At 49.8% G+C, this 22,687-nt stretch overlaps 2 protein-coding genes across 2 annotated transcripts; one reads left to right on the top strand and one right to left on the bottom strand.

Moving 5' to 3' along the window:
- Positions 1 to 12,459: 12,459 nt before the first annotated feature.
- Positions 12,460 to 12,777, top strand: LOC136536597 (uncharacterized). The gene has a single exon (XM_066528838.1). The coding sequence runs from the start codon at positions 12,460 to 12,462 to the stop codon at positions 12,775 to 12,777; it is 318 nt and encodes a 105-aa protein (XP_066384935.1).
- Positions 12,778 to 16,757: 3,980 nt separating this feature from the next.
- Positions 16,758 to 20,954, bottom strand: LOC136524561 (E3 ubiquitin-protein ligase HAKAI homolog). The gene is made up of 3 exons (XM_066517888.1): positions 20,509 to 20,954; positions 18,586 to 18,644; positions 16,758 to 18,048 (listed from the first exon to the last, which is right to left on the bottom strand). Exons 1-3 carry the CDS (start codon positions 20,824 to 20,826, stop codon positions 16,983 to 16,985), a joined length of 1,443 nt encoding a protein of 480 aa, XP_066373985.1. The 5' UTR covers positions 20,827 to 20,954; the 3' UTR covers positions 16,758 to 16,982.
- Between the last annotated feature and the right edge of the window lie 1,733 nt (positions 20,955 to 22,687).

Here is a 22,687-nt window from a genome sequence, read left to right as displayed (position 1 = left end):
GCTCATTGCCTTCAACACTGTCAATGGACGGCCCGTCCAGGACACTCTGCATCCTGTACCCATTCTCCACCACCACCTTAGCCATGAGCACATTGGAACCTTGGAGCACCCTAGTGTAGCGGGACCAGTGAGCAGGGTATGAGGACATAGTGTGCCCTTGTCTTCCCAGTATCAAATCTCCCCTTCAGTGTGAAATCACCGTCAAACTTTGCATTCAAACGGACACAAAGTTCGTTGAAGCTAGGAGGTTCATCAAACCATTCTAATTCTTCTTCCATATCCTCAAACATACTATCTTCTCTCCTAACACTTTCTCCGTAAAAAACTCTAACACAACAATCCATCTACAAAAGCATTTCAAGAAACTTCATCAAGTCGTCGAAATTGTCGTACGTAATGTCCATAGTAATATTAATACCTATTCTAACTATAACTATACTAACTAATCTAATATTAACATCTATACAAGGCTAACTACTACAACTAATTATACTAAATACAATGTATAACTAGACTCACTAACTGTACTAACTAAACTAACTAACTTTACTATTTATACTAACTTACTATATTGCCTGTACTAACTAAACTAACTTTACTAACTATACTAATTATACTAACTTTATTTATTTTACTAACTTACTATACTAACAATGTCGATTCAATCAACAAATACACTAGGGGAGTACCTCGTGGCAGTGGCGCTCGTCCTCGTGGCGGTGAGTGGACACGTGATAGAGAGAAGGGCGTGCGACAGTTGGGAGCGGTCTACAGCACGGCAGTGAGGGCGGCGGCGGCAGTCACGGGCGTTGCAGTGAGGACGGTGGCGCGACAGTGAGGGCGGTGGCGGGCGCGGTGGGCAGCCACCGTGCGTGGCCGGAGGGCGCGGCGGGCGGCCGGAGGGGTGGCGCGCTGGCGTTCGTGGCGCGGCGGGCGGCGGGCGGCCGCGGCCGACGGCAGGCGCAGCGGGCAGGCGGGCACGCGCGGCGGCAGGCACGCGGACTGGTGCGGTGGGCGCGATAGGTAGGCGGCCAGACGCGGCAGTCGGCAGACGCGGGTGGACGCGGCGGCCGCGTGAGGGCAGGCGGGCGGGCGCAAGCGTGCGTGAGGTGGGCAGGGCGTGGCGCTGCGGGACTGGGTCGCGGGCCTTTAGCCGGCTCTGCCACGTCACCGATCAGGGCGCGTCACTGCCGCGCCAAGATCGGTGGCGCGGCGGACCCTGCCACGTCACCGGTTAGCGCCCCGGTCGTCGCCACGTCGCCCCTCTCGCCGCGCCACCATGCATGGCGCGGCATAGACGTTTCGTCGCGCAAGGGAAATAGGCGCGGGCAAAAGTGTTAGTTTTGAAAAAAAAAACAATGTTAGATTTAAAATTAGTTTATAAAAAGTGTTAAAAATAAAAAAAAATCACAGGGGACAGGCGGCGCGGCGGGATGGCTAGGGGACGGGCGACGCAGTGGGATCTCCTGCGGGGGCGAAGCAAACGGATGGACATGGGGATGGGGATGTTGATGAGATGTGGGAGCGCGAGGTGCGGGCGTGTCGGGGCGTGCGTGGAGGCATCCGATGGAAGCGGCTCACATGCATGAGTGTCGGGAGCGGTTTGGTTGCCGACTTGCGCACATGCAGGGCAGCTGCGCGAGCGTCCGGACGCTAGCACCCGGATCGGGTCGTTCGGATGCTAGTAGTTCCGATATTAATTGCATAAAAAAAACAGACCGGATCGGACGTCCGGGCGCTAGTAGTTCCGGTATTAATTGCATAAAAAAACGGACGTGTGTATGTATTAGACAAGACAATACCTTAACGTAGAGTTCCTCTAAGTGTGGTGCAGACTGCAGGAGGAACATTATCCAAGCAAGGCCACTCTCCCGGTGGACATTAGGGGTCTTTAAGTTCTTGAGGTTGCTAATTAAACACATTTGTCAGACGTCTTGACGTTTCTGGTTGAACCCAGATCTGCACAGATTAATAAAGCCAAAGCAATTATTAATTAATATATAAGTTGATTAGGAAAACCACGTACAGCAGCGACCGAGCCAGCGGTGGGGTTGGGGGCTCTAGCCTCCTCTATCGATCCTGGACACGTGGAGCTTCTCTAAGCTCTTCTTTAAAATTTTATGTATATATATATATATTAGATAGGAGGGACTAAGTTTAAGAGAAAATAAAAAAGTGTATAATCTTTTGTTCAGCACCTCCTAAATTTTTTCTGGCTTCGTCACAGACGTACAGTACATACTATTGTTATTATTTTGGGGAAAAAAACGCACCGTGCTACTGCTAATAACTAGTACTAGAGTATGTATATGTATTTATTTTGCAAAGAAACAAATAAAGGGTATATAGAAACTTAAGACGTACTACACCTACGTTACTGTCTCTGAAGTAAAGGGTATATAGATCCCTAAGTGCTGTGTTGTTGGTAAGGATGCAGCTTAACTTGAGAGTCTGTTCGTTATGGCCGATGTCTTCAGACAAGGTGACAGTAGTGAGGCGTGGAACATGACCCAAGGATACAAGCTTATCAGTCGTGAAGAGCCAGCCCTGCAAAGTGAAGCGCTCCAATCTGGGAAGCCATACGAGCTTGACGCCACGGATGGCGCACAGGCAGATCCTGATGTCTTTGAGCCGTGCGTGCTGCACGTCCCACAACGCACCGACCCCGGGGCCGCAGTTATGCAAGGACAGCTTCTCGAGCCCTGTACAGGTAGTGAGAATGTCGTCCGAGTCAGGCTTGCCGTGGCTCATCTTCTCCAGGGTGAGCTGGGTCACAGCTCCGAAAGCTGCTGGTCAGGCATCGAAGAGAGCCCTGAAACGCCGGCCGTACCCGACCAGAGAGCGCTCAGTATCTTCGTAGTCGTCGTCGTTGTCTTTGTCTAACGAGCGGCGGCATGTCGTCGTGATCGTCAACTCGGCGGCGTCGAGTAGGCGTCCCAAGGACATGTAGTTGTGTCTAAGATAGAATCTCATGGCAAGAGTCGTGGTGTGGACGTCGAGATTATTATCATTGCCACCAGCCGGCGTCCTCCTAGACTCTAGCAGCGCCGTCGCCACGTCAGCCAGCTTATCTCCCGCTTCGGATAAGATGCCATCGTGGTCGTCCAAGTCGCGTGCATCGCTTGGCAAGAAGGCGGTGATATCCAGGGCAAGCCTCGGGAGCAGAGCGGGAAGACACCGCCATCGCTGGGAGAGGACCCCGACCCTGACCGCGTCACGGAGGCTGAGCTTCTCCAGGATTGACACTAGGACATCGCTGGGCAGCTCGCCTAGCAAGTCTTCCTCCGTGGATCGACCAATAATGCATTCCATCATGATCTAGTTTACGTTCCTTACCACAATGATGATGACGACCACGATGATGATGGCGGCTTATTGCAAAAACTTTGTATCTCGATCGATCGTTCTCACCAATGCAATGCACGCAACGATTGAAAAAAAACGCCAGCACCCTGGGACCTGAGTATAATGTATTATTTCGATGCACGACTCTGATCCACTTCGGATCGGAATACCTATGGCCTGTTCGTTTGGTCGTGGCTTGTTGTAAACGATCATAAATTTTTAGCTGAAATAGTATTTTTCTCTCACCCAAACCAGCCCGCAGTACTTCTTCACAAACTAGCAACGATACGAACCAGCCAACCGAACAGGCTACGGGCCTCCGGTAATTTTAATAGGTTTATTACGTGTCCAGTGTCCGACTCTGATATGGTAATTTAATTAATATAGGTTATATACGTGTCTAGTGTCCTATTCCTATCCTTCCACATCCATCCTAGGCACGCGTAGGTACGTTTCACCGTTTCTTTTTTTCTTCTATCTAGTTTTGTTTATTTATTATTACAAGTCTTATTTCTTTTTCATAGCTTCTCCGTTGATATTTATTGTAGTTCTTTTCATTTTCATTTTCTTATAAATTTTATTTTTCTTCTCTTATAATAAATTACTAATTATTTTTAATTTGGTGTTCGCATAATATGTATGGGATGTTTCACTAGGCCGGTTCATGAGCCGGTTTATCTAGTTTTTGGATAAAACCCAACCCAACCCGCAAGATTTATCTGCCTGCGGTTGCTAACCCACGGTCCCATCAGTGCCGGTTTCCTTCCGATCCTCCCCATTCGCCCGCTCCTGGCGTCATAGCAACACCGCGCCCGCCTCGAGCCGTCCGTACGCAGTTTTTGCTAGAGACGCTAACACAGGACGACCAGGCCGGCTCCTCCCCGTGCGTGGCCACGGCGCTGCCGCCGACCACGCGAGCGCACGCGTTGGACAGGACCTCGAAGCTGTGCCTCTGCCCTCCGTTGGTGCGCACGGGGTACGCTGTCAAGCGGCGCTGGGCACGTCGCCCGACTATTTCGTCGGCGTCGCACTACGCTAGAAAGCAACAAAGGAAACGCGTGTACCAGAGACAGTATTTTAGACAACGTCACAGTTAAAGGCTCCGTTCGGCTCACCTTAAAACCCGACTTGTTTGGCTTGTTTTTCAGACGGAACAGTATTTTTCTCTCACAATAATTCAGCTTTGGCTTATTTTTTAGCCAATTTCAGCCAAACAAACGGGGCCTTAGTAGTACAGACGGATGAAAAGAGAACCGTCTCTGAAAAGTTAGTCAACTGTCGCTCATCCAATATACTCGTCACTGATGACATATTATCTAAAACACGTCTTACTACAAGCCGTCTCTGAAGTATCAAAGACCTCGTCGGGTTGAGCGGTGTGGAACCATCGCAAACCAACCCGCTCGGTTTCTCCCTATACGGTTTGTCATGGGCTGACCGGACCATGTAATCATGTGTATAGGTTTTTCCACGACGTATTTTACTCAAAATTTTTATTTTTTTTATTTTTCATGTTTTACTTTTTATTTTCTATATTCCATAAAATCCATGTGATGTTCGTGTAGTATCCATGTGATGTTCTATGGCATATTTCAACTATTCACATTATATTCATGAGGTGTTTCATTGGATATTCTAATGCATTCATATAGTGTATAGTATAAATGTCATGTTTCACTATGTATATTTGATTATTTATCTAGTACTCAATATGTTATGTGGTGTATTTTAGCTTGTTTAAGTAGTATTCACGTGATGTTCTATTTTATTTTCATCTATTATGTGGATTTTTCTTTTTTTATTATTTTTCCTTCCGTTTGATTCTATCTTTTATTTTTATTTTTATTTCTATTTGAGAAATTTTTAATTTTTTTCAACGTTATGTTCTTTTTTTACTTTCCTTTATTAGGCCTTTTTCCATTTTATTGTTTTCTTTCCCTTATGGTTTGCTATATATTTTATTAATTTTGTTTCCTATTAAGTTATTCATTTGTTTTATTTTGTTATGTATATTTCATCACATGACTCATTTTTATTTCCCTTTTTTCCTTCTTCTTTACTTTACTCTAACTAATTGTTTTTTCATTTTCATGTTTTTCTATTATTTCCTATATTCTGTGAGATACATATGATGCTTATGTATCATACATGTGATGTTGTATATGTTCATGTTGTATAAATAAGATGTTTTGGAACTATTTTTGAGTATCTATCTATCTATACATACGCTATAAAAGAGTGAAAGAATAGAAAAATATTGCTCACCTTAAATCCTTTTACCACCTAGTTGTTCACCATTGGATTCTACGTCAAACACATTTGGTTGATTACTATTTATCCGATGGGTGGACCTAGGCCCTTAACGTGGAGAACGCTATTGTCGGGTATCGATATTAGGGATACCTAAAGCAAGGAAGTTAGCACCCACGCTAACTTTCTTGGATGGCTCGAGACGTATTAAAAGGTCTCGCCTGACCCCAAGGCCGCGGGCTCCGTCTCGCCCGACCTCGAGGCCGCGGGCTCCGTCTCGCCCGACCCCTTAGGTGCGGACTCCATCTCGCCTGACCCTAAGGACGCGAGTTCTGTCTCAACCAAGGTCGCGTGCTCCGTCTCGCCCGACCTTAAGGTCACGGGCTCCGTCTCGCCCGACCCCAAGGACACGGGTTCCGTCTCACCTGACCTCAAGGCCGCAGGCTCCGTCTCGCCCGACTTTGAGGATGCGAGTTCCGTCTCGTCAGATGGGGACCTATACCACCGCCAACCACTCCAGGTCCAAGCGTATGGGCCTAGGTCAAAATTATGACACCAGGAAAGAGGCTACCACGCCTCGATGTAACCCGTGGCCATGATGGGCCATACCTAGGGATTCACATCAAGAATAGTGTCGGGCGTGCCGGTGCAGTTCTGCCTAATCCTCGTACGGATGCTGACAGGCGTGTCAGTTCACCACGACGTTCGCTGAGATGGAATGAAACGCCATGACCGGCAGATGACGCCTACGCATGGCGCCAGTGATGAACAGGGCCATGACATGGAGCCATCCCTGTTGACATCTATAGGATTGGCAGGACCCGCATGAAAGAGAAGGATTCGGCAACCCTGAAAGCCTTCTTCTCTCTCTCTCGTTCTTCTCTATTTCCTCCTCTGTAACCCGCGCTTTCCCTTCGCCTATAAAAGGGAAAGCAGGGTGCCTCATGAAATGGGGGATCTAGATACAAGAGCACGACAAGAGCACACGGCTGAGCGGCAAGCGAACTCTCAGCACCCGTTCACTCCTTCCACCATAGACTTGGGATCCTCTCCCTCTCTCGCCTGTTTGTAACCCCTACTGCAAACCAAGTGCCAGTAACACGAGCAACAACGAACTGGACGTAGGGACGTTCTGCTCGAACCAGTATAAACCCTTATATCCTCTGAGTACACCATCCGAGCCAGACGCGTAAATACAAATTTACTCATCGATGGTCCAAAAACACCGACAATTGGCACGCCAGGTAGGGGCTTTTTGCGCGTCTCGACGTCCACATCAGGCCTTGGATGGCTAGTCATGACATCAGCTCGGTCCTGGGCGCACAAGTGCGCTTCGGAAACCTAGACTTCATCGTTACGATGGAGGTAGAGTTGGCGTAGGTTCCCACCACCATCTAGCCTCTCCACTCCACCGGCCTCGACACGATCGCCGAGGTGCTTGAGGAGCTATAGCTGCACGCACCGGAGGCCCGCGCCCCTAGGAGCGACCAGCTCCTCAGCTTCAATTATGGGAGGCTAGAGCGCCAGCTCGGCACCTTCCTAGGACCTCGACTATCCCGGGAGGACCTGCGCCGCCTCACCTTCTTGTTCACCAACGTCATGACATAGCTTACCGGAGGAGAGCCGCTCTTGCTGGAATACCTCATCCAGAGCACCCCGACAGCGCTCCTGTTTAGTCTGCGCAACACCATAGAGACCGTTGGTCACCTTGTGGTGCATCGCATGCCCCCATCCCCAACGAATGATGAGTTTAAGGGGATGACCGAATACGTTGCGGAATCTTTCCACAAGCTTCTTAGGGGAGAATTAGAGTTGCCCTTCGACTTTGGCTCTAGCAGAGGGAGCCATCACCCCTCGCGAGAATGTTTCATGGCAAGTATCCTCTAGGGATACATCGAAAGCATCCACGATGGAGGGGCTACCCCAATAGACAACCTCGACGATGAGGTCAAGGGGGATACAGGGACCCCACCTCGCCTGCGGCTAGAGCAGCTAAGGGTGTAGCACCAAGAGCTCAAAGAAGCATGACTCTAGCTTGAGCAGGAATGCGCAGAGCTCGAGTGAGAGATCGAGCGCCATGAAGACAATGGCCATGTGCACACTGTGGCCCACGACATGACCGGAGGATCATTAAGGATGACGAAGCCCTCCCACCTTCACCCGGGCAAGCCAGAACATCACTGCCATGGTGGCCTTGCTCCGAGGGCTTCCAGAGCCCATGACACCTGAGGATCATTGGGCCCATCATGAGATTCGCATGCCACTCGAGCGTGCGGTGGCATAGCAGGCCGAGAGCTTACTGTCCTGATGACACGAGCTCAACGCCAGCCAGCCAGCACCCTCAGAGCGACCCAACAGGGATGTGTCAGTCCATCATGACGCGCGCAACACCCTTGATGCCCATAAACATGCCTGCAGTGATGAGAGGGAGAAGGCTAGCCATGGCTACCACCCTTGTCCTAGTGGATGCTACGATTGCGGTGAGGACCGAAGCCCGAGCCCCGACTTGCCGAGACCTCAGGCCTTTGGCCGACACATCCTCAACGCCGTCTTCCCACTGCGGTATCGACCGCCGACCAACATCCTAAAATACTATAGGGAAACAAACCCCAGACTATGGCTCAACGATTATTGGCTTGCTTGCCAAGCCGGTGGAGCGAATAGTAACAATTTCATTATCCGCAACCTTCCATTGTTCCTGGTCGATTCGACGCGAACGTGGTTGGAACACCTTCCGCCCAACCGAATTCAAAATTGGATGGACCTAAAAGAGATCTTTATGAGAAACTTCTAGGGCACATACACATGTCCTAGAAACCCATGGGATCTCAAAAACTAACAATAGAAGTCCAAGGAAACTCTTTGTGGGTACATCCAGCACTTCTCTCGGCAGTGCAACGAGCTGCCCAACGTCGTCGATGCCGACATCATAGGAGCTTTCTTGTCCGGGACCACCTGCGAGTCCCTGGTTCACAAGCTAGGACGTAAGGGCCCATGAACCACCAAAGAGCTCCTCGACATCGCCACCAGCCATGCCTCGGGTGAGGAGGTGATCGAGGTGATTTTTTACCGCCCCAAGGGCAAGGCAAAGCGGGACAAGGACGCCGATGAAGATGCCTCCAGCCGCCCCAACAAGAAGGAGAACAAGCAGCGGTGCGAGGGCGCGCTCATGGCCACTGCTGACCGCAAGGGGCGTCGGAAGCCCGCCGAGGGTACCCTGGACCACTTTGAGAAGCTACTCAAAGGGCCATGCCCGAACCATGCTTTTCCCATCAAACACCTATATGAGGACTGCATCCTCATGAAGCAGTTCTTGTCCAGAGGCTCCAACAAGGGGGCATAGGAAGGAGCCCAAGCCAGCCGTACATGATGCCAACAGGAAGGACGATGGATTTCCAACGCTGGATGGCTGCCTCATGATCTTCAGAGGGTCGATAGCCTACAACTCCAAGCGCCGCCAGAAGCTGTGCGCTGTGAGGTCTATACGACCGAGCTGACCACGCCTTCCTTCCTCCGATAGTCAGAGTCTGCCATAACCTTTGATCAGACCGACCACCTTGAAAATGTCCCATAGCCAAGAAGATACCCGCTCGTGGTCGACTCGATCATTGGCACGAAGTGGCTCACCAAGGTGCTAATGGGTGGTGGCAGTGACCTCAACATCATGTATGTTGAAACGCTCGACGCCATGGGCATCGATCGATCGCGCATCCGGACAAACGGGGCGCCTTTCCATGGCATCATGCCTAGAAAGCAGGCCGTGCCACTTTGGTAGATCGATCTACATGTCATCTTTGAGAATCCAACCAAATATGGGATACAGCATCTGACCTTCGAGATGGTCGGGTTCCACGGGACCTACCATGCCATCCTAGGACGTCCATGCTACATGAAGTTCATGGCCATCCCCAACTACACCTTTCTAAAGTTGAAGATGCTGGGTCCATACAGGGTCATCACCATCGGCACCTCCTTCTAGCACACCTATGAGTGCGAGATCGAGTGCTGCGAACACGCCGTGGCAATTGTCGCCTCCAAAGAGCTTGCAACCATCAAGGAGGAGGTCGTCGAAGAAGTGCCTGACCCCAAGTGGTCGGCCGGGTCTTTCAAGCCTATAGAGGGCACCAAGGAGGTCCTCATAGACCCCAGGGGCTCTGAGTGTAAAGTGGTGTGCATCGGCACCACGCTTTTGTCCAAATAGGAAAGCCCACTCGTCGACTTCCTCCATGCCAATAGAGACATCTTTGGGTGGAGACCCTTGGACATGCCAGGCATTCTGAGAGAAGTCACCGAGCATGCCTTGAAGATCAGGCTAGGCTCCAAACCGGTGAAGCAGCGCCTGCGTCGCTTTGACAAGGAGAAATGTAGGGCCATCGGCGAGGAGATTGCGAAGCTTTTGGTGGCTGGGTTCATCAAGGAAGTATACTATCCCTAGTGGTTAGCCAATCCTATTCTTATACATGGATCTCAACAAAATGTGTGTTGACTACATGGATCTCAACAAAATGTGTCCAAAGGATCCATTTCCTTTGCCACACATAAACCAAGTAGTCGACTAGACCTCAAGGTGCGAAACCTTTTGCTTCCTTGATGCGTACTCTAGGTACCATCAAATAATAATGAAAGAGTCCGACCAGCTCGCGACATCTTTCATCACCCCGTTCGGATCGTTTTGCTACGTCATAATGTCGTTTGGCCTAAAGAACACGGGGGCTATGTATCAACGCTGCATGCTCAAGTGTTTTGGGGATCTCATCGGACAAACCATCGAGGCCTACATCGAGGACATCGTGGTCCAATCCAAACTGACTGACCAGGTCATAGCCGACCTAGAGCAGACCTTTGTGAAACTCTGAGCAAACGGTATCAAACTCAACCCCAAGAAGTGTGTTTTTGGGGTCCCAAGGGGTATGCTGCTAGGTTTTATCGTCTCCAAGTGTGGCATCGAAACCAACCCAAAGAAGATCTCGGCCATCACAAGGATGGGCCTGATCCAGAACATAAAGGGGTACAATGAGTTAGAGTGAGTTACAGGGTGCCTCACCGCGCTCAGCCACATTATCTCATGCCTCGGTGAATGATGTCTCCCCCTCTATTGGCTTCTAAAGAAGTCCGACCACTTCGAATGGACGCCCGAGGCCCAGGAGGCACTTGACAAGGTCAAGCAGCTCCTGATGAAGGCCTCGATCCTAGTCCCCCCAACTGACTAGGAACCGATTCTGCTCTACATTACGGCCACCACGCAAGTGGTTAGCGCCGTCCTGGTGGTAGAGCGAGAAGAAGAGGGACACACCCTCAAAGTGCAGCGTCCCATGTACTTCATTAGTGAGGTCTTGTTCGATTCCAAGACTCGCTACCCCAAATCCAAAAACTCATGTGCGCTGTCCTTATTGCTAAGAGGAAGTTGCGTCATTACTTCAAGTCACATCCGATGATGGTCATGACGTCCTTCCCTCTCGACGAGGTCATCCAAAACTAGAATGCCATAGGAAGAATCACAAAGTGGGCACTCGGGCTAATGGGTCAAGGCATTTCATATGCCCCTCGGACATCCATCAAGTCCCAAGTGCTGGCTAATTTCGTTGCATAATGGACCGAGATCCAAATGCCACAAGCAATTGTCAACCAAGAGTACTAGACAATGTACTTCGATGGATCGCTGATGAAGAAAGGCACCGGCGCAGGGCTGGTCTTTGTTTTGCTTCTCAGGGTACGCATGAGATACATGGTTCACATCCATTTCCCCTCCTCCAACAAAGTGACCGAGTAATCAACGGCCTGCGCATCGCCATTGAGTTGGGTATCCAACAGCTTGATGTCCGGGGCGACTCCTAGCTGGTCATAGACCAAGTCATAAAGGAATCAAGCTGCCACAATGCCAAGATGGTTGCGTATTGACGGTCTTGAGCTCAATCACATCCCGAGGCATCTCAACGAGGCGGCCGATAGCTGGCGAAAACAGCGTCCGACCAAGAGCCAGTGCCGGCGGGTGTCTTCACCAGCGATCAGTACAAGCCCTCGGTCCGCTATAAGGAGCCAGAACAGACTGGTGATAGGCCGCCTACCCTGGGCTTGGGGGCTAACCAGCCGGTGGCTCTATCCGACCCCAAAGTCATGGAGCTTGACGATGATCCAGCGACAGAGACCAACCCTCTGGCTGACTAGAGGATGCCTTAACTCGACTACCTCCTCCATGAGGTGTTGTCGATGGACAAAACATAGGCTCGGTGGCTCGCGCGTCGTGCCAAGTCTATTGTCGTTATTGAGGGTGATCTCTACAGGTGAAGCCACATCGGGATCCTACAGCACTACATCCCCATCGAACAAGGGAAGCAGTTGCTGAGTGATATCCATAGTAGGGTCTGCGGGTACCATGCCGCACCTAGAACCCTGGTCAAAAATGCATTCCAACAAGGCTTCTTACTGGCCGACTGTTGTAGCTAATGCTGAACCGATTGTGCGCACCAATGAAGGGTGTTAATACTACGCTCAGTAGACACACCTGCCAACTCAAGCACTCCAAATGATCCCCATCACAGGGCCACTCATGGTCTGGGGGGCTCGATCCAGTCGAACCTCTCAAGAGGGCACCCGGGGGCTATACACACTTACTTGTCACCGTAGATAAGTTTACAAAGTGGACAAAAGGCTCGACCGATCTCCGTGATCAAGTCCGAGCAAGCCGTGTTGTTTGTCCTTGACATCATCCATCGCTTTGGAGTCTTGAACTCCATTACCACGGACAACGACACGCAGTTCACCAGGAAAAAGTTCCTCCAATTCTACGATGAATACCACATCCGCGTTGATTGGGCCATTGTGGCGCACCCCCTCACGAACCAGCAGGTCGAGTGCGTGAACGGCATGGTCCTACAAGGCTTCAAGCCTAGGATCTTCAACCAGTTGAACAAGTTTGGCAGACGATGGGTCGTGGAGCTTCCCACGGTGCTCTGGAGCCAGAGGACCACCCCCAGCTGGGCCATCGGCTACATGGCATTCTTCATGGTCTATGGTTTCAAGGCTATCCTCCCGACTAACCACGATTATGGAGCGCCGAGGGTCAGGGCGTACGACGAACAGGGAGCCGAGGTGTCCCTCGATGATGCCATGGACCAGCTAGATGAAGCGTGCGATGTTGCCCTCCTCCGCTTGGCCAAGTACCAGCAAGCGTTGTGCCGGTAGCACAACCGTCGAGTGCGGGGTCGGGCTTTCAATGTCGGAGACCTAGTGCTCCATCTCGTCCAGAGCAACAAGAACTGCCACAAGCTTTCTCCGCCGTGGGAGGGACCGTACATCGTCTTGGAGGTGCTTCGACCAGGCACCTATAAGCTCAAGACAATCAACGACGAAGTCTTCGTCAATGCCTGAAATATCGAACAGCTATGTCGCTTTTACCCTTAATCTACACAAGCTTTCTCTTATCAGTTTTGCTATCAGCTCCTCGATCTTTAGTGACACCTGACCCCAGCAACGACAAGGGGTCGGGCCTCACTCGGGGGATGATAAGAACATATCTATCCGGTAGACATTCTCTATGCCCGACCCTTTCTCACGTTAAGATCTAGAAGCAAGGGTTGCGGAAACAAATGCTGAGTAAAATTGGTCGAACCATAAGAAACCTATACCTCAGCGGCTACAACGTTTTTGCTCACCAGTGTGATCAAAGTTTTTTGCCCGAACCCCGAGCTTTTTAGCATTAACTACGGAAAAAGTCAGAACACATTAAAGAGTATATCTATCCGGTAGACATTCTCTATGCCCGACCCTTTCTCACATTAAGCTCTAGAAGCAAGGGTTGCAAAAACAAACACTGAGTAAAACTGGTCGGACTGCAAGAAATCTACGTCCCAACGGCTATGGCGTTTTTGCTCACCAGCGTGATCAGAGTTTTTTGCCCGCACCCCAAGCTTTTTAGCCTTAACTACGGAAAGAGTCGGAACACATTAAATAGTATATCTACCCAGCAAACATTCTCTTTGCCCGACCCTTTCTCATGTTAAGATCTAGAAGCAAGGATTGCGGAAACGAACGTAGAGTAAAACTGGTTGGACTGTAGGAAACCTACGCCCTACGGCAACGGCGTTTTTGCTTACCAGCGTGATCAGAGTTTTTTCACCCGCACCCCGAGCTTTATAGCCTTAACAACGAAAAGGGTCGGAATGCATTAACCTTTTTATATAAAAAGAGGAGAAGAGCTAAAAATTTGTTTTGCCATAACAAAATTTAAGAGCTTGTCCACTCATTACAAGTTCGCCGCCTGGCTTATCTACCTAACTAATTTCTTGGGGGATGATCTCATCCTCTATCTCGGTAGGTAAGTCCTGTGCCAGAGGGGCCACCTCCTTCTCGATGTCGTCTAGCCCGGTGTTGGTGTAGACAGGCACGAGAACTATCACAGGTAAGGAGGGATACGGAGCTGCAAATGCTCCTATGGCCCAGTCAGGCCCAAGAGTTCAAAGGTAGGCCCTCCGACGGGTTCACAGCCGCTCCGGGGAATCCTTAGAGTGAGGGGTGGAAGGGGATGGGCCCACTAGCATCTAGTACCTAGGCGCATGAGCACCGCGGGCATCCCAGCCCACGTTCAAGTCTTGGTCGGTTCCTAGTCCATGGTTTTTCCTCGAAGAAAGGCAACGAGCCCTTATGACCGGTCGAATGGACCCAAGAACTATATAGATTGGCCACTGAGAATCTAGAGTCGGTCACCAGCTGACCCATGCTGGACCCTCACAAACGGGAAGCGGGGGCCCACTCAGACTAGCCCGTTAATAGCTCACCGAGCACCATATTTCGTCCATCGAGGAAAAATGTGGCACGGCTTAGCCCCTCTGTTTTATAAAAAACGCTTGAGGGATGACGACCACAAAGATGAGCCGACCCTCGACTGGACCCCTGCTACGAGCGGGGGCTCGAGGGAAGTTGGACTCACAAGGAGACCGAACGCGCAGTCGCAGGACTACGGTGGACCGATCGGATCCTAGGGGACCAAAATCAAGAAAAATCTTTCCAACCTCCCGAATCCTACAGTTACATGCCCCAAGAAGACCGATCGCAACAAAAGGGAATTGCCGTCCTACCAGGACACGCCGCGGGCTACAAAAAGAAGGCCAAGGCCCTCAGAGTCCTCACGTCTGGAAAAGCCTCCAAAGGAGTATTCTACTCCTCCGTAGGCTCAGGGGCTACTGTCGGGTATCGATATTAGGGATACCCAAAGCAAGAAAGTTAGCGCCCACGCTGACTTCCCTAGATGGCTCGAGATGTATTAAAAGGTCTCGCTCGACCCTAAGGCCGCGGGCTCCGTCTCGCCCGACCTCGAGGCCGCGGGCTCCGTCTCGTCTGACCCCAAGGACGTGGGTTCCGTCACTTCCAAGGTTGCGGGCTCCGTCTCGCCCGACCTTAAGGCCACGGGCTCCGTCTCTCCCGACCCCAAGGACACGGGCTCTGTCTCGCCCGACCCCAAGGACGCAGGTTCCGTCTCGCCCAACCTCGAGGCTGCGGGCTCCGTCTCGCCCGACCTCAAGGACGCGGGTTCCGTCTCATCCAACGGCTACCCATACCACCGCCAACCACTCTAGGTCCAAGCGTATGGCCCTGGGTCTAAACTCTGACACCAGGGAAGAGGCTGGCACGCCTTAATGTAACCCGTGGCCATGACAGGCCATATTTGGGGATTCACATCAAGAACAGTGTCAAACGTGCCGGTGCTGCTCTGCCTAATCCTCGTACGGACGTTGATAGGTGCGTTAGTTCACCACGACGTCCACCGGGACGGAGTGGAACGTCATGACCGGCAGATGACGCCTGCGTATGGCGCCAGTGACGAACAGGGCCGCGACATGGAGCCGTCCCTGTTGACATCTACAGGATCGGCTGAGATCTACATGAAGGAAAAGGATCCGGCAACCCTGAAAGCCTTCTTCTCTCTCGTTCTTCTCCTTTTCCTCCTCTATAACCCGCGCTTTTCCTTCGTCTATAAAAGGGGAAACAGGGCGCCCCATGAAACGGAGTATCTGGACACAAGAGCACGACACGAGCACACGGCTGAGCGGCATGCGTGCTCTCAGCACCCGTTCACTCCTTCCACCAGAGACTTCATCCTCTCCCTCTCTCGCCTGTTTTGTAACCCCTACTACAAACCAAGTGTCGGTAACATGAGTAGCAACGAACTAGACGTAGGGACGTTCTGCCCGAACCAGTATAAACCCTTGTGTCCTCCGAGCACACCATCCGAGTCAGACGCGCAAATACAAATTTACTCGTCGTTGGTCCGAAAACACGACAATCCCTGTTTGCCAACGATCCCAATCGTCACCTTGCCTCTCCTTGCTGGAATCCCTAACGTTCATTGTAAATAAAAAAAAGACCCCTAACGCCCATATAGCGGCTTTGGTGTGGTCTCATGCTCTCACCATGGCTGCCTCCTGTCCTCCCCGGAAGTGACTGAGGGGGACTTTTCTACATGCATAGTTTTCCCCATGTATTTAGATATACGCTATGTTTAGAGATATAATAAAATCATCGTATCTAGAATTCTAGAAAAGCTAAAACGTCTTATAATTTAGAAGAATGGAGAGAGTACATTTAACTTTTATTTGCCTCCTTAGATCTTTTCCTTTGTTACATTCGTTCAACTTTTTAAGTCCTTGGAAGCGTTACTCGTTATTGCATTTTAGAAAATTTCAAACTTATACTTCCTCCATCCAAGAATGATGAAAGTATTTAAGTAGAGGAAAAATCAAATCTTATAAACTTTGATAAAAAAAAATAGGGCTTCTTGGAACACAAGAATTATTTCATTTTCACAGGAAAAAATAGAAACAGAAAAAAATCTCACGTGCTAAAGAGTCTTTGTCAAATTATATGCATGTTTTTAGCATTTAACTACTACATTATATAAGAGAAATTAATCGTCAAAATCTATTTAATATGACTTTTCAACTGGTGGTCAAATACACTTACCATTTCTAGACGGAATATTTATACATGGAAAAAATTTGCTCCAGGTCAACGTGATTTGGCTTATAAGGGCAAACCAAAATCACACTTTATATGCTGACATGCGTGATTGCAACCAAAATACCTCATGCGGGCAGATCAGGATTCAACAATATATCACATTAACACCAGGCACATGTTTCAAACTTCTCACTGCATCGTCAGAAGTATTTTACCCAACACAATCAACATCTCGAACTAAAATTTCGGAATTTGGGAATATTTCATCCCAACAGGACAGTTGTAGCATAATACAGGCTCCTATGCAACCGGGGAATAAAACTGAGCCATCTAGTTCTCACAAGTTACATGCTAAGAACGATAAAATTACAATTTTCTCAATGAGTCGACATGCAATTTTGAGAGGAACCATCAATTCGTGCAAAAAAATAATATCAACTCCTGTTAAACATTTGCTGTGAGCCTGATGGAGGTTGTGTCGGCGGAGGTGGGGGAAGTGACATCTGCATTTGCATTGGCATAGGCATCTGTGCTAGAATACCCCTTCCATCACCTCTATCGGGCATGCCTGTATTCATGGAGCCATCAGGCATGCCCCCAAAACCAGCTTGCATGAAGGCAAGGCCACCACCACCCTGAGGATCACCCACACCATCAGCCATTCCCTGACCAAGGGCCATCGACTGAAATGGCATCAGCCCCATAGCCCACGGGCGGTGAAGCCCCTCAGGGAAGCTCATAGGACCAGCTGGAGGCTGGACACTTGGCATGGAACCTTGGTCTGATCCAGTATCTGGTAGCTGCATCTGGAAAGGGGCAGAAAAGTACTGGGGGTTTCCATCTTGCTGGAGAGGGTAATTGAAAGGTGCATTGGGGATCAAAGGCTGATTCATATTCATAGGCATCATAAAGTTTCCCTGGTGAGGAGGAATCGGCGGAAACATATAAGGTGCATTAGCCATCAATTGCTGCTTGTCCTGAGTACTGTGGTCAGATTCTTGGCGAAGTGGAGTCGCCGCACCTGGGCTCTCCTGCCGTGATTGAGAAGCCCAGTTGTAGGGCCGGTCGAATCCTTGAGGTGGATTGTTCTCAGCCTGAGTATCCCCTGGTGGGTACGAGTGGCGACCATGGAATGAAGGTGGTTTTGAAAGGGTTGGGGGCCTCAGTGGTGTTTGCTCCCTGGACTGGTGGTAGCGGGAGCGTTCTTCACGATCTTGTGAAACACCTGACCTTGGAGGAGCACGTGCAGTAGACATTTCAGGAATTTGAGATTGTCTTTGAGAATCCCCTGCAGAAGCACGGGAGATGTTAGCAGCATCTGACTCATTGCGTTCTTCTTCCTTCTCTTGATTAGTTTGGAGGAGGTTGGCATGGACATCGGGCACATGAAACTCAAAATCTGCTTTCTTAAGGAACGACTTGAGACACATCGGTGCAGCACAGATGAAAATCCCTTCCATCATTTTGACACTCTGTATCTTCTGAATGCGCTCATCACAACTGCAGAGGTAAACAGAAGTTTAAATTGATAGACTTAGACCAAGCAGAAGTGCGGAACTCTAAAAGAGAAACGAAGCAGCTGTCTACATTAAATAAGGATTGAAATTACAACATTTCCAGAGACACTCCCCTTAGATTGCCTGCCGAACAGTTAATTATGTATCCAAGGGTACATTGGTATCATGAGAGTTTCAGTACAGAATATGTCAATTTTTAACCAATATTCAGATTATGAATCCGAATGAACAGAATATCTCATATGTGTACATAACAACAAACTTAGGATAGAAAATGATTTAAACAGTACCACACTATTGCAAACATCTGCCCATTGATTGAAATGAAATATTATAAGAGAAGCAAGAACAATCAGTCAAGGCTCAGATTTCGTATAACAGACCAATTTACTAGAGCAAGCACCATCATGTCTTGCACTCTCGTTGATAAACCAATGAAATAATGTATGCTACCTACCATGAACTGAGCTGACAACAAGATAATAGTAGGTTAGAGAAACCTGGGAGTTAGAATGCTTACAGATAGCAGCTGGAATCACTTCTTGCACAGGTTAAACAGAAAGCATGTTCACAAGGGATCTGAAACCAAGAAAAAAGCTCATCAAATTACTATAGGGTCCAACTGTTTATATTATCAGAAAAGAAACTATAGAGTGAATGGCCACATGTAGCACTTATTCAGGGAACAGGTAAAACCACATGAACATAAAATACAGAATATACTGAAACAACACATTAAAAAAATATGATTCCAGACTATTACATACTATGTATGTAGCACGAATATGCGAGAACACCCTCATATCCTGTATTGGATACGTATCTGTTATGGACATGTGCAGGATGCAGCCACAATAAGTACCCGTGGACTATCGGGAAAAATAAATAAATATATGAATATCAGATACTTGGGCTTATACATATCAGCCCATCTATTCCTCTGTTGGATATGGCCCAGCCCAGTTAACAGATCGGTATTTGAAGGCAATTGCTACTCGCTCAGGTCATTCCCTGCCCTGGACGCCACAGCAACACGTGGGCGCACAGCTGCACCACCTCCCTGTCACTCAACTCCAGCAGTGGTGACTCCCGGTGGCCAGCAACAGTGAGGTGAGTTCCTTTCCTCTGCGCTAACTATGCCCACAGCAACAGCCACGGTGAGCCAGTGACACACGCTACCCACAAGCCTGCCCGTGGGCAACCACGCAACATGCGCCCCCGTGGTGGGCTGGTGGCACATCAGATCAGCAGCGACTTGGCAGTCAGTTTCTTACTCTCCTCCCATGACCTTCCCTGAATCCAGTAGTTGCTAGTGAGTTAATAGAATCAATTAGTGCTACTGATAGCTGATCTAGTGTTCTTCTAGCTTGATTTTTCCCAGACTCTGATTAGATGGCAGCAATAATTGGGGGATGAAGCACATGAGGATGAAGCAGCAGCCTGAGCTGCAAGCTGCACTTCCTAGTTGTCTAGGTATCAACTATCATGTAAGGAACTTGATCGATTTCCTCCGAGCCTCAAAGGTGTACTTGTATCCTCCATAAAGTTTTCACATGAAGCACTTGGGACTTTTTATCTTACAATATAAGACTTATACATTCTTATCTGGCTTTTGCAAGTCATTAGGAGAATTGGATCATGGAGTTTTTGTGATGCTCGATTTGTTATTAGCTTTTAAAATTTTAATGTGACCTATAATTTATTTAAAAGTTTATATACATGAAAACCTATCCTCATATCGACTTTTTTGGGGAACATGGCATATCCATGTATCCTGTATTTGTGCTACAAAGTTTATGCATGAAGGCCGTTTAACTTGCTTGAAGTACTTCAACCAAACAAAAAAAGGGCAACATATGACTAGTTCAAACTTAAAAGCCACAGTAGCAACTGAAGCCAGAAGCTTATTTCATGATGCAATCGAGGTGAAACTGTGAGTAGTCTATTTATCAATTCCTTAGGTTAGTACCACCAACAAGCAAATCCTGTGTGATCCATTAAAACAAACAGATGTACTAGCATTGTAAGAGAACAGCAATACTGCCTTCATTCAATCGCTAGCCAGTAGATCTTAGCTTCCCTTGACTGCTTGCCATGAACAAAACGAGATAACATTGGCTCTCCTTACAATGGAATCGCTAGAACACTGAGGCAATAGCCAATCCCACAGAGCTACTACAAATTATATGTATTGGTATTTTTGTCCAACTCTCAGAAATCCAACACTCTAAACAGGGAGCATAAAACAAAGATGATGCACATCCGCTGCTCCATTTTCACTTATGACATCAACAGGGGAAGAATAGAGTTGGTGGCAGTAAATGGCTAAACAACACACGCGGTTGACTAAACCTCTAATTTCCTTAGCAGCAACACGAGCTGAACAAGTTCGCAGTTTGATAACCGCATAAAAAAATATATATAGGGTTTAGCAAGTCCGTACGAGGCGGCCGTAGATGGCGATGGGGAACTCGCAGCGGGAGCAGATGTGGACGCGCTCCCCGAGCGGGCGACGGGAGCGACGGCCGATGGAGCGCGGGGCGGCGGCAGCGGAGGTCGTGACGGCACCGAGGCTCTTCGCGACGGGGAGGTCCGCGATCACCAGGTGGTCGGGGCATGCCACGGTGACCGATTCCGGGATGCCGCCACCCAGCGCCGCAGCCGCCCCCACCGCGGCGTAGGCACCGGCGGCGGCTGCCGAGCCGGTGGCGGCAGCGCCAGAGTCCGCCGAGCCAATCTTGCTCAGGCGGATCTGCAGCATCGTTAGGGTTTCTAGTTTTTTCTCTCTCCTTCCCGGGCTGGGTTTGGTTTGTTTGCTCCTTTCTGGGGCTGGGTTTCGGCCTGCTTCAGCCAGTGCTCGGGGAATACATGGGTTGGTTGCCCTGCTGCGTGCCTGCCTGGCTTCCGGGATGCAGTTTAAGGGTGTTTGTTCCTAGAGTCCTTTATGGACCTAGCCGTCGGCACGCAGGCAAGGGTCCGGAGCCAGGCTCCTAAAAACGGATTTCGATTCCGTTTTTTTCGCAGCCTGGCTCGCGCGGTCAGCGATGGCGTGCGCGCGGGAGCGCAGGCGATTCACGCGAGAAGGCTAGGGATACCGTGTAACACCCGGTGTTACCCCCATTGATCATCTACTAAAATATATTATAAACATCATACTTGTACGTTAATACATGTGGTGAAGTGTGTAGATCAGTTTACGTAACTCCAAATGATCAATAAAAATGTTAAACGAAAGTTGGTTCGATGATTCATGTATATCAAGTAGGGTTTAAAATCAAATTTTATTAAGCAAAAATACTATAGAGCATGTGTGAGATACTTAAATAAAGTTGAAAGTGCAAACTTTGTAGATGACATTGAAATACTTGCTGTTGAAAAAGAATAATGCTAAGTAATATTTTCAGTACCTCAGAAATGCAATATGAAATTAAGATTAGCTCAAACGCTTAAAAAATTTCTAAATCTGTGGACAGCTAGACGCAGCTATGCTTAGCAATTTATTTGGAGAGATTGGATTAAGGAGTGGTGTAGTGCTATGATTTGATTTAGTAGTTCCATATGACATCTTGAGTGTAGTGAAGCCGGTTTAGATTTAGGAGCAACGGTTTGGTCATGATTAGCGCTTTAAAATTCGTGCACATCACAGCTTTGTGTTGTCCGACGCCGTACGCGTGGTCACCACGCGTGGCCGACCCGTGTCGCCGCACGCTTGTGCCATGTGCGCGCGCGTGGCCACGCACCGGCTGGCCATGGCCACCGTGGCCTTGCCGCAGCTTGGCCGCTCTGGCCGCACCGCTAGGCCGTCGGTCCGCTCTATGCCCGACCGCCCCTGCCACCATGGCTGCCACTGGTGCTGCTGCTGCCTCCGCGCTCGCGCCACGACGACGCCGCTGCCGCCACCGTCGCATCACCAAGCTGCGCGCCAGCAACTACGCTGCGCCGCTGGCCCTCCTTGACGCTGCGCGCACGTGGCCGTGTCGCCGCCGCCTTGCCATTGATGGCACTGCGACGCGCGGGCCACGCTGATCTCGAGCGTGCGTGTTTGTCAGCTAGTGCCTAGCCACGGGCTACGCTGGTCGTGACAACCGCGTCCCGCCAAGGCACGCCCTTACCGAGTCGTTGGCTGCCCCTCCCCCACCGCTCCCTTGCTCTCTTTCTTTGTTCTCGTCTCCCTGCCGTCGATGAATCACACCAACGCCACAGCTGCAAGGGGTCACCTCTCATCAATCCCTCATGTCCACGCCTCCGCCCTTACGTCCCCTCTCCAGCTGCCCCCACTCCAGTTTGATTGCGGCTCAGTCGAGCCTCAATTTTGGAGCTTCGCCCCGCCAACGCGCCGTTAAGACCCGTCACCGCCCGCGCCATGGCTAGCTTCCACCACTTCACCCCACGCAAATTCCTCTACAACACTAGATCGCCTTGGCTCCCAATCCACTGTGCGCACGCCAGTGGGAGCGCTACCGCCTCCCCGCCGCCGCTAACACGGCCATGCCCGTCGTAGCTCGTCGCCGTGCTCGTCGTGCGCACGCGGCCAGCCCTGCTCAGGTAGTCATCGGTCGAATCACCACTTTGGTCGGGTTCACGGTGTGCCCCTGGTGCTTATCCCCTATCTCTACGGTCCT

Source organism: Miscanthus floridulus, chromosome 2 (genome assembly GCF_019320115.1).
Source record: "Miscanthus floridulus cultivar M001 chromosome 2, ASM1932011v1, whole genome shotgun sequence".
Classification (NCBI taxonomy): domain Eukaryota; kingdom Viridiplantae; phylum Streptophyta; class Magnoliopsida; order Poales; family Poaceae; genus Miscanthus; species Miscanthus floridulus.
The sequence above is the reverse complement of the archived record's forward strand: the minus strand, read 5'-3'. Positions and strand labels throughout refer to the sequence as shown.